The following is a 12,307-nucleotide window of genomic DNA, read 5'->3' as shown; positions in this document are numbered from 1 at the left end:
GGTCAATAGTCCAGAGCCCTAACCACTACTTCACACTGCTGCCCTCTTTATAACTGGTCTTATCTATTATGTGATATTCTATAACGTGATATTCTATAATGTGATACTCTGTAATGTGATGTTTTATAATGTGAAATTTTGTCAACTGATACTTTGTACTGTGATACCTTGTAACAATTGTAAGTCGTCCTGGATAAGGGCGTCTGCTAAGAAAATAAATAATAAATAATAATAATCCTCTGGCTGCAAGTAGCCTAGTTACTGTTTAATATTTCTATTCCACTCACTACAAGATCTAGTGTTTAATAAATTAATAATTTATGGATGAGGTTAATTTGAAGCTATTATAATACCATAAACTAGTCCAGAAGCAAATATATACATATTCTGTGAACATTTTGTTATAAGCTGATACTATAACAAATGTGTTGAATCTGCTGGTAGATCCCAACACAGCCAAACATGTGGAGGAAAAATGTTTCACCTACAATGTTATATATTGAAGTTACTCTTCCTTTGGTTCTAAAAATGCTTCTTTAAGGCACATTTCCCCCAAGCTGCTGAAGGCAATTTTATTCAGCAATTCAATGAAGGTTAGTTTACCATCAGAGAAAGTAGGGTTAGAGAGGACCTGCAGAATCCTGCTGAATATCTGATAGAATGGAATGATGGTTTCAGTGGTGAGGTACTCAAAAGAGCTTCTGTTGTTGTGATTATGTAAATTTGTCAGTGTCCACCCACTCAGTTGTTACTCCTGGAGAACAACATAATTAGAAAATATACATGAAGAGATTCTAACATCACGTGATGACAAATCAACAAACTGATACTGTATGAAATGTAAATTGTGAATACAGGTGAAAACTTACTTCAAATATTTTTATTAGGGAACATGCCTGCTAATTTCACCCTTAATTCCCTTTTTCTTTAAACATATCTGTTTTCTTAATTTAGGCTGCAAATGTTTTCAACCTGTTTGTTTGTGTGGTGTGATTCTCAGAAAGCTTTGCTATCCTGGAATGTCAGTTTCTCAATTCTCTGTATTGTTGCTGAACTGATAGCAAGCATGAAGTATAGTTAGAGAACTGTCTACAGCAGTAGTGTGACCAAACTGAAAACAATCAATACGTTGGAATACAGTACAACACTTACAGGAGAGGACAGCATTTAATCAATATTGTTTTCCTGTGACACTGCATTGATGTATGAAGGGCACAGTTTAAAAATAGGCAACACCTATTTTCTAACAATTAGACATTCCCGCGAACTGAGCTTTAATGAACATCGATGAACTTTAGTCAGAACCAGAAGGTGGATCGGGGTGTACACTATAATTCCAGTAAAACCTTGTATTAAAGCCACATCAGAAAATGGCTACCTCCCAATTAAAGCCACTTTTTAACAGTTGCGATTTGCTTCTGTTGGCAGCAATACAAAGCCATCTTCAATAAGAAGGCCATCCTGCATTGATTATTAAGGCCACCATCCACAGTCCCAAATGTAACAAGCCACTGTTAAATGACCTCTCTAATAAGACCAGCATGCGCTACACTATCCTTGGGAAGCTTTGCACATTTCATTGAGATTTTGTAATACAAATATTAAAAACTAAAACAGTAAGTTAGAACAGCTTGGACAGAAGAAAACTAAAATAAATAACATCTTTGACAGATGTTTTGACAATGTACAGAACTTTCAGTTGTTAGGTCCCATCCTGTGAAGGCCACGTTTTATTTCAAGGACAAGCTTCAATAGTAAGATTTCACTGTAGTTGAATAGAAAAGAATCTGTATGGCAGAAATGAATAGATAACAGCCTGGCTGTTTCTGTCAAGCAACAGCTTCTTCTGTGTTTACAAATCATTGCCTGAGAGAATTACTGTGCACAGTTCCAGACTGTGAACATATGTAAAGTGGAAACTGTTAAATATATGTGTTTTCCATTTTACTATGGAAATCAGTAATTTAGTCCCTGTGAACTTTCAAGAGAGTTGGCAGCAGCATAATTTTACTAAAATGATCAAATGAGATCATCTGTACTAAAGCAAGATTAAACATTGACTTTAATTTAAAGTGAAGGTGCTGAAAAGCCTAGAAAACACTTGGATCAACAAACAATAAAACAAAAGAAAAATCTAACATATGATAAAAGGTAGGCAATGCTCCAGTTTCATTCTTCATGACATTCTTCAGACATCTTGTAACAGCTCCTTTTGGTGTTTTTGTAACCCTTTTTTTTATAAACAGTAATGCCTTTTCTTCTCTTTTATTTGCAGTTCCCAGAATGTGGCTTTTATGGAATGTATGATAAAATTCTGTTGTTTCGACATGATCCGAACTCAGACAATATTCTGCAGCTGGTAAAATCTGCCACTGAAATTCAAGAGGGAAACCTTGTTGAAGTTGTTCTTTCAGGTAATTATTCCAGCATTGCTTTTTGTGTCACTGTTGCTTTACAACATACTGTATTTGTTTATTTGAAGATCTAGATCTTAGAGGATGCCTTGGGGCCTAAAATAAAATATATTACTGCACACTGACAAGTATTAGGTGCACATAAAAATATTTTCTTTTCAATAGTTGTCTGCCCCCCTACCCCCTGAGTTTATCACTTTTGCAACATTATACTGTACAGACAACTTTTTTTCTTCATTCTTTTCAAGAACGCCCCCCCCCCCCAAAAAAAAATCTATTTTAGACATTGCGTCATCATGTTGATGTTGCCTTGAGACATGTCCCAAGGATCCAGTTTTTTACGCCTTCTGTCTGCACCAATATGGGAAACAAAAAAGAATATTTCAAATTCTGATCTATGTTTAAAGTCGTGAAAGCAACGGTCACGCACATGCACCTTGATGATCCCACCTGCAATGTTTGTTGTCCGATATGCGACCAAATTGGGTGCACCTTAGAGCCCAGGACCTTGGGCCTACTTAAAATCACCTGAGCATGGTATTATGAGGTGGGATAATGGCCTGAATCACTTTTAATGTGTCAACAACTGAATGAATCAGTACACCACATATTGCTAGGAATCTACAAAAATATCACACAGACTAAAGCTTTACTAAAAAATCATCGTGCTCGTGCTCTGCAAAAGCCACTGCTCTTCACCCTGATATATCCACAGATGTCTGGTTCTCAGAAATTAAAGAAGTCAAAGGTAAATTATAACACACTTTTGTGAACCGAAGCCTTCTTTATAAAAGGTCCAGTCTGATGAACAGGTCATTGGTTAAAATGTTGCTGTCTTAGCTATGAATTGGTGGAACATGTCTCTGGGTTCAGTTGCTGTCTGCTCTTCTCGTCTTCCTGCAAAGGTCTCTAATTTCCAGTCATTTTTCCACATTTAAAGCAGTCAGAATTAAGATATAATCTGTTGATTCTAGACTGTATATCCATGGATTTATCAAAGTAAAAGCTGAATAAACTGTTTGTTCCATTCACGCTTGCATACAAGTTTAAAATAAGCTTATTCTAGTTCTAAGCTTATTCTAAGCAAGAAACTAGATTAAAATAACTTTTCTCTTTCCACTAACTCTAGGAGATCATCTCAGGTTATGTTTTCCAGCGATTACATTGTTTATTTACGCAAAAAACATTTCATATCATACTTTAAAAACTGTAGGAAAATGAGCAAACAGCTTCCAGATCGAGTTGAACAAGTACAGATTTTTAGCGTGTTTGTTTTTGTGGGTTTATTGAAAACCTGGTTTATTTTCAGCTGGGCTGCTATAGTATGCAAAAAGCTATTTGACACAGATGCTTCAGTTTGAGATTTTTATTTGAAATCATGTATGACACCTTTATCGCGTTTTAACAAGCGCTTTACAGGTCTTCTGGGAGAACACTTGTGTTTTATTTTAAGTAATTGATTAAAATGTGGTTTGTGGGAATCACAGTGAATCACAGCGTCTCCGGCAGTGGCTCAATATGTAATTCAGTAATGATTTTTCTGAAACAGCTGGAACAAATAAATTATCAACCAATTTCTATGAAACTGTCACATTATTCAGCAGTGATAGAATCATTAGGTAAAGCTTCCAGCAGATTACTAATGTACATTATATTGTCAGCCTGTTTTTGCATAACAGAATTTATGCATGTACACAGTAATTACACCTGATTGCTTATAGATCATAGCAAAACTGGTAAAACAGAATAGAGAGACACAATTATAGTATATAAAACATGTTCTGTAGGGAAAAAAAAACAAAAACGTAGGAAACCATTTCATATATATCTATATATATATATATATATATATATATATATATATATATATATATATATATATACATATATATACAGTCAACCTCGGTTAACTCGATAAACCACAGGGATGCCATTTGGTATTCAAGAAGGCTGGTGTGTGTAACAGAGTAAATAAGTTAACACTAGACTCTTTCAGAGAATAGTCTGGGTTTCTTGTCTTTCTTCACATCATAGTCGGCCATGTCTAACTCCATTGCTTCAGTACATTAGCATGGGAAATGAGCTAGAAATATCATGTTTTTAAAGCAGGCAAAAGAAGTGTTCTACAATGCAATTCTTAAATACAATCTATTGAACTAATAGCTCCACCATTTTTTTTAAATTTCATGTCATGTCATTACTTGGTAATATCTGTTCTGCTCCATATGTTAAATATTATATTTAAAATTTTAACCATATAATAGCACACACTGAAGATGCACATATTTTCATCTCCAAATAGGCTTGGGGGGGGAACAATATGCATTTCTTTTTCACTGTTCATGGATTCTTGCTTGTTACCTTTTAGTTGGCAATCAAACCCCTTGGTGGTACAGTTTGGGTTGTGTTATCAGAACAATCACAATTCCTAATTGAATAAATCACTGTTAACTAAAGCCATACAGAGAGATGCTAAAGAATATAACCTCATGAAAAAGGGTCCTGTTTGGTAGCAATTTTTGTATTAACGCTTGACACGTAAGACGAAGATAGGTTTAACTGTTCAGTTTTTATATCACTTTTGCAAAATGTCTTAGAGATGATTCATTCACAAAATTTTAAGAACTGTTCAAAAACAGGTTAAAGGTATTTAAAAACAGAAAAAAACAACACTATTAACCTTCTCTAAAATGGCTGTGAACTGCAAACTTTTTTAAAAATTGACTTTTTTTTTTTTATTTTATAAAAAAACAGTCCTAAACAAAATATTCCTTAAAACAGCCCATAACGTTTTTTTGAATAGGGCCAACTGTTATTATAACTGGAAGAACTGCAAAAAAACATTGGTTGGATTTCTTGTTCGTAAGCACAGTAAGTTTGGTTGACTTCAGAAGGGAAGTTACTATAGTGCCATCTTGTATCTAATGTAGTGATTCACAATCTGTGTATATACCTTTTATCAAAACATTGCTACACATTCTGAACAAGTGATGCTTATAACAGTGACTGAGTGACCTCTTGTTCTCCTCACCTCAAGTAAGATGACCATAGTGTCAAAACTCACTCTGTGGCTAAAGCCAATACAAGAGAGTGGTATTGACAGTACCCTTTAGAATAAGCAACCGTTGTAAACCCGGATGTGCAGTATTGCATTGATTTCAATGTATTTAATTTAATTCAGGCACTTATTATTTACACCAGATGAACATCTTTTATGCATGCGCTTCATTTTGCATAATAATTCTGAGTGTTACTGTTTTTGCTTAGATCATCATATAATGAGAGCGCATGCCGTTTAGAGGTCATATACATATGCAATACATTCTGTAAGAGGTCTGATTTGTTTTTTAGTCACTAGATTTAGATTTTGTACAATTTTGTTAGTGCTGATGTTTATATATTGTATACTGTACATTTCTTCCAGGTTGTACACATGATTCAACAAGACAACTACAGCATGCTATTTCCAGGAATAGATTTTGCTCTATAAACTGTGTAAAATAACATTTTTTTCACATTCACTTTCTGTACAGATCAATGACTGTGATGCACCACAGAGCATTGTTATCAATAATGTTCAGTTTGTTGCAATTGCATGGTCTCATTTGTTAAGTTGGCCATAATGAAGTACACTACATGGCCACAGTAATTGTATCTACTCAACATGCTTTCCTGCAGAATTTGACCATTCATTATTGTCTAACAATAAAATGGCAAGCAACTGATTTCACCATTGTTACAGCATGTTCATATTCTTTATTTAATTTGCAGATACTTCTATGAAATGTCATTTTATAATGCAACATTTCCCTTCTGTCTTCAGATACATGCTTAATGAGGGTTACATTTCTGCTACGATGACTGTATATTATGTATAAATGACCTTGTATTTTTTATTGTAACTTTCTGACAAGATTAGGACGTATAAAATTTACATATGGATGGACTATTGCAGTTTAACTAATAGTTGAAAATGATCCAATTATGACAACCAGATGGCCTAGTGGTTAGTATTTGGAGGACATGGATTCAATCCCCATGAGAACCTCTATGGTAAGACCCAAAATGCATCCCCACAGGAATTGGAATAAGTTGCTCAGATTGTACAAAGAATGTACAGCTACAGACTTTATGTAATAAACAGCATATAGTGAATGTGAGACTGGAATTGTTAAGTACGATCCCTACTGTAATTTCTGTTTTTAAACAAAGGTACTGATAATAATTAGAAACGTGACATACAGTAATACTGCTAAATAGCTTGTAGGGTCACCATGGCAGCCAGGATTTAAGGTATAGCAGTTTAAGGTGAGTAATTTTAAAGGGACTACCAGGGATTTACATAAGGACCTATTACATGATAGGAACCTCTGCTGATGCGGAATTATACAGTTTTTTTTTTTTAAGTTTTCCTTCTGATTGCTTTATAAAATCTTGATTATCAATTACCGTGTGGTTGAAAAGGGACAAAGGCTTTGATGTTGTTCATCTAAATTGTGAGTAAATCTACAACAGGCTTTTGTGATGCTTTATTTATCTTCAAGCAAAAATACTGTGCACTAATTAGCATCAGTGATGGATAACAAGTACTTTGTTGATTGTTCAAGAAGGGATAATATTAGTGTTAGAAAAGGCCTCAAGCACTTAAGTATCACTGGCTACATTTCCATTGAAAATAGAGATAGCACGCTATGAGTGTTGCACTATTACTCCTGAAAAAAAAACCCATGACCCTGTCCTTTTTTATTTTGACAAGGGTTCACAACAAACTTCTAAGTGCCACTCCAGTGGGTGTCATTTTATGATAATTAAGGAGGGGCTATGTTCATATTTCATACAGCACACACGCATCATAAGAACGTACCAACAATTAACTGTGCATTGCATTAAAGAGGGTCTTTACAATGACTTTGTAAGATTTTAGTATAATATTACAGAAATGTTACAATTTTACTTACCAAATCGTGGCCATCCGGGTTTACAGCAGATCTAACTGGAGCGTTCTACTGGTCATCTCTGTTTTTATTTGTTTGTTTTTTTTAACAACGTAAGTTAGCATGTGCTTCGTTTTTTGGTTACTCATTACTTATTGCATCTCAGAATCGCTACACTGTAACATGATCTTCATAAAAAATGTGTCCAGTAGTACGATTCTTAACTTCATATTGCTTGATTTTCAAAGAAAGGCTATAACTGCTGTAATTATTATGTGTTAAAATATTTTTCAGCAGTAGGATTTGATGCTATGATCTTAAGACTGTAAGCTAAGGATTTATGGCTTTATCTAAACAGAGAGCTCAGCTTGTTGCTGAGATTTCAATGATTTATCAGTCACAGTCTGGAGGTATGTATATCAACTCATTTATTCCATTTATAATTTATATGTATAACAAATATACAGTATAAGCAGATTAACCTGTTTTGACATTATTCAAGGATGTATTTTTTAAATTCCTGCGAGTGTACTTTTGACAATTGTGGGGAAGCACTGATGTAGCTCTGTGCCCTGTCCTTGGTTGGCATTTTTTTGTGATTTGCAGTGGGATTACAGGAGATAAGGGGGTGTATTTCTTTCTCTCTTAGTAAGATGACGGTTTTTCAATTTGTACCTTGGATTTGACCCATGAAAGGAAGTTAATCGTACCAAACTGGCATTGTCTTACTCCTGCCAGGCACTCCACGCTTGGAACATGCTTTTTTAGTACGATGATGGAATGATAACATCAAAATTCTAGAAAAAGAATGTTCCATTCTGGATGCCAGAAGCTGTTGTAAACATAGCTATTGTCTGTCTTTAAAGGAAATGTTTTCCTCTAAGATAGGCAGTGTAAGATAATTTGCACATCATCCTCTTGCTTAATTGACCTTAAATACAAGCTTAAATAAAACGGGCACATACAAAATATATAGAGACAAGATATGGAACATTGATGCAGTGAGAAACATTGTGACATTTGGATTTCAAATATAATTTAGGTAAATGTGGAAAAAAGGTTTGCACTGACATGTACTGTGTTACAAAGTACTGTATATAAATCCTAAAAATAGTCCCCTTAACAATGTTTGAATTGCCCTTGAAAACTATCACTACGATATTGAATAACAAAAACAATATTTGTTTTTATAGTATTACCATGGGTATATAATGTGCACTGTGGTTTAAAAATACAAATACAAAACATTTAATTTTAGAACAGTATAGATTTACTGTGGCTAAAACGACTACAGCATTGTCAGCTTTACAGTCATATTGAGCTTTTCTGTGGTATTATTTCTGAAAATGTATCCCTGTGTAAGGTGACAAAAACAAGGAAAGACAATAGCTTGACTTTGACAGGGATTACAGGACTCCAGGTGATCAGTGATACATAAGCAGGGCCTTGCCTTTAGCTAAAACAAAAGATAACCTGCCCTCAAAATGCACTGATATTATAACTACAGGAGGAGGAACGGCAGTAGCTAAAAATGTCATATGGCACGCATTGTGTTTGCTCAGTGATTCCAAGCTAGTAAGAAGATGCCTTTGTGCTCTTCGGTGTATTCAGTTTCCATCTGTCACTGCTGTTTTCTTTCTGTTTTGAACTGCTGAACCTCAGAGAGAAAAATCCCTCCTATTCTTTCCGCACACAGCATGGAGAACCTTGCAAACGCTGCCAGTCCTCTTCTGGGCACGATTATCACCGGTGCAACACGTGCACACCCACCGAGGACTGGCAGGCTATGCCTCTCCACTACCAGCATTCATTACAGTCAAACACCCTTGGAAAAAGCAATGGGGTGGGGCTTTATAATACAAACACAAGTACAACCATGTAACAACCAGGGATGACTTTAATGGCCAGGTTAAACGTTTCATGAAGACGCACTCGTCTGTGAATCCGAGGGTCACAGGTTTTAATCCTTCCTAAAGAAAAACTGGGAACCTATACTGTCTAAATGTTTAACATGGTAAATGTACAGTTTTTCTATATGCTTATACTAAACACGTAACATAGTTTACAATGCATGGTCCATTGAATGAGATGTAAAAGGAAAGGTAGCTCCTACTACTAATGATTCTCCTGTTCTTTCATTGAAGGTATTTTTGTCGCATTTAAAACCTTATTTAACGCTATAGATGAAAATTGCTGTTGCTTCCAGGTACCTTGTCACTTCATGTGTTGACCATGTGACCTACAGGAAAGATACCAGGATGCAGCACTATATCTATGTTGCTGTATTTAAAATAGTTACATATCCTGCTGTGAGTTTTTGGTTGACGTACAAAGTATAATGTATGTCTCTGCTATGACAATTTCCTTCAGTGACTGTTGTACAGAAAAAGTACCTTGTTGCTTAATTTTCTGGTTGAGAAAAAGAAAATATGATACAGTAATAAAAATCCACGTTGAAAATGTTATTTGTTTTATTACTGGTTTAGGCTTAGAAACAGGAAGCTATACCAGTAATATTAACGAAATAATTATACATTGTAAATAGTCATTTTGAACTATCCTAACGTTGTTTTCATGTGTTCAAATATCTGGTTTAACAGAATCTATACTGTATATACTATATATACTATTGGGATATCTGCTGAGTCCAGGCCACCCTGATGTTTTCTCAGCCCTATAACATCACAATCCCCTCTGGTGTCTGGCGGTATTGGACCTGCCCATAAAAAATCCAGGAAACAATTGTACTAAATAAAGTGGCCAAAATGGGTCTCAGTGATCGATCAGACTGTCACTCATTAACTATCAGGCCTTCCTCGATATCTACTAAAGCTAAATGCTGCTTACACGTAGACCTCAAATACTTGTGTTAATTCTTCTTTTCAGTCAATACAGACTCAATCTTACATGCTGCGTGCCAATGTAGAAATTGAGACTATACGTCTCAGATGGCAGATCTGCACTCATGTTGGGACCAGAGCAGAGTCCATCAACCGTTTCTTTATCTAAATCAGCAGGTAACCAAAAATCAGCAGAATGATGTTAAGTAACCTACTTCCTAATCAGCATGTCCACTATGTTCACATTGAACAGACCAAAGACTGACAACAGTTAAACTGTTAAAGCCATATGCTGTATACAAATATTTTGGTTATCCTTATATAAAGCATAGATACCACTGGTTAAACTTTATACCATATACATTTTCAGAATATGTCATTTCTCACCTGTTACCTATTACAGTATGTATAATTATCTACTGCTGTTTAGACCAGGCTTACTTACTAATATTTCTGGATTTCTGAAATAAGTTGGTTTAAGAATTGACCACTAGGAGAGTGCAACTGTAATAACTGCCCCCCCTGTGAAGTTAGGTTATGGAAAATATACAAAAATCACAGTTTCAGAAGGGACAGACATTACAGCTGCACACACTTTTTTCAAATCAGTTTTTAAGAATCTTTTCAGGAGCAGTTCCTTTTAATAAAGTTGAATACATGAAAACTCAGTAATATATGCTCAAATCCATCCCCCCACACCTATGTTTCTATATTACTTCAGCTGCCCTTGTGATACCTCTGCTGCTTTGTACTGAACCATGCATTGACACTGAAAATAATGTATTTTGTGACTAAATAGGCAGCTTGTGTCTGGGGATGCAACATGATTTAAACAAACATCAAGTAACAATATAGCTCATTAGAAATCACATATCAGAAATCAACCAATCACGGTGAAGTATTTACCAAAATTCCAGTACACCTTATCCTGTGTACAGATGTGTGGCAGGGTGAAAGCCCTATGAAATGTGTGTGTGGGGGGTAATATTGGGTGGCAGGGAGGGAGTTCAAATTCTCCCAGCAAAAACGTGGGAATGTGGCTAGCACCAGGAATTGAATAAGTGATTAAATGCTTAATTAAGTCTCCAGCCACAGGGTGATCCCAGGTGTTAGAATAGTTAGTGTTTTGGCCCTTGTGCCGTTTATTTTGTTAGTGTGTTCTGTCCAGTGTTTTGTGTATTTGTTTATTTGATTAAACGTACGCATTACCGCTTGAAACCTGCAACTTCTGTTTCTGATTCTCCCTTTCTGGTCTAAACATCATTGCCAGTGACGATGTCCTGTCACAAGATATCCCGTGTATTGAACATCACACCTAATTCCAGTGTTCAAAAATCAAAACAAAACAAAAAACACACAGACCTGGTACCTTTTGTAAAATACAATAAGATACACCCTACACACGATATATTAACTTATAAGATGGTTTGTTATTGTTTTACAGCTTCTGCTACAGTTGAAGATTTTCAGATCCGACCACACACACTGTTTGTCCATTCATACAGAGCACCAGCATTTTGTGATCACTGTGGAGAGATGCTTTGGGGACTTGTACGACAGGGTCTTAAATGTGAAGGTAATCAAGTCATCTTTTCTCACTGTTTTCCAATTGTTTTTGTTGTAGGATACATTACATAACAATATCACAATCCGGTATTACTACAAGGTCTGCTTCTGAAAATACTTTTAAAATCAGAAGTTCTTAAGTGAGATGGTTTAAGTACTACTAGGGGTATCCAGCTGTCACTACCACAAACCTCTATTACTGCAAGGTTGTCCAAGCTATTTCCTTTAATACTTTTGTTGGAGTAATATTTCTAGCACTAGCTTTAGTTAGTCACTCAATTTGAAATGAATGCAAACTGTTTTAAGTGCAGTGACCCTTGTAAAGGTTTACAACAGTTTTTTTGCTGGGTATTTCTGCATAGTTTACCCTGGTTTGACATGTTTATTAATATGCTTTACCACACCTTGCTATTCTTTATAATGCTCACCTATGCCTTACCATACTTTCACTATGCTTGATTACACTTTGCTATGCTTTTATTATAGTAAACTTTATAAGGGAACAAGGAGATAAGCAAACCCGACTGCAACCAAACATCATATTGCTGCAGAT

The 12,307-nt window shown here is 35.4% G+C and overlaps 1 protein-coding gene across 3 annotated transcripts in view; it reads left to right on the top strand.

The window, feature by feature from the left end:
* Window positions 1–12,307, top strand: part of LOC117425143 (serine/threonine-protein kinase D1) — a 70,621-nt gene that overhangs the window by 35,461 nt on the left and 22,853 nt on the right. For all 3 annotated transcript variants that reach the window (XM_058991604.1, XM_058991605.1, XM_058991603.1), the window contains exons 2-3: window positions 2,276–2,414; window positions 11,633–11,764. In XM_058991604.1, the coding sequence (XP_058847587.1) occupies window positions 2,276–2,414; window positions 11,633–11,764 (271 nt within the window). The remainder of the gene's footprint in view (window positions 1–2,275; window positions 2,415–11,632; window positions 11,765–12,307) is intronic.

The sequence above is a fragment of the Acipenser ruthenus genome, chromosome 18, assembly GCF_902713425.1.
Source record: "Acipenser ruthenus chromosome 18, fAciRut3.2 maternal haplotype, whole genome shotgun sequence".
Classification (NCBI taxonomy): Eukaryota; Metazoa; Chordata; class Actinopteri; order Acipenseriformes; family Acipenseridae; genus Acipenser; species Acipenser ruthenus.
Note: the sequence above shows the minus strand (reverse complement) of the source record. Positions and strands in the feature narration are given on the sequence as shown.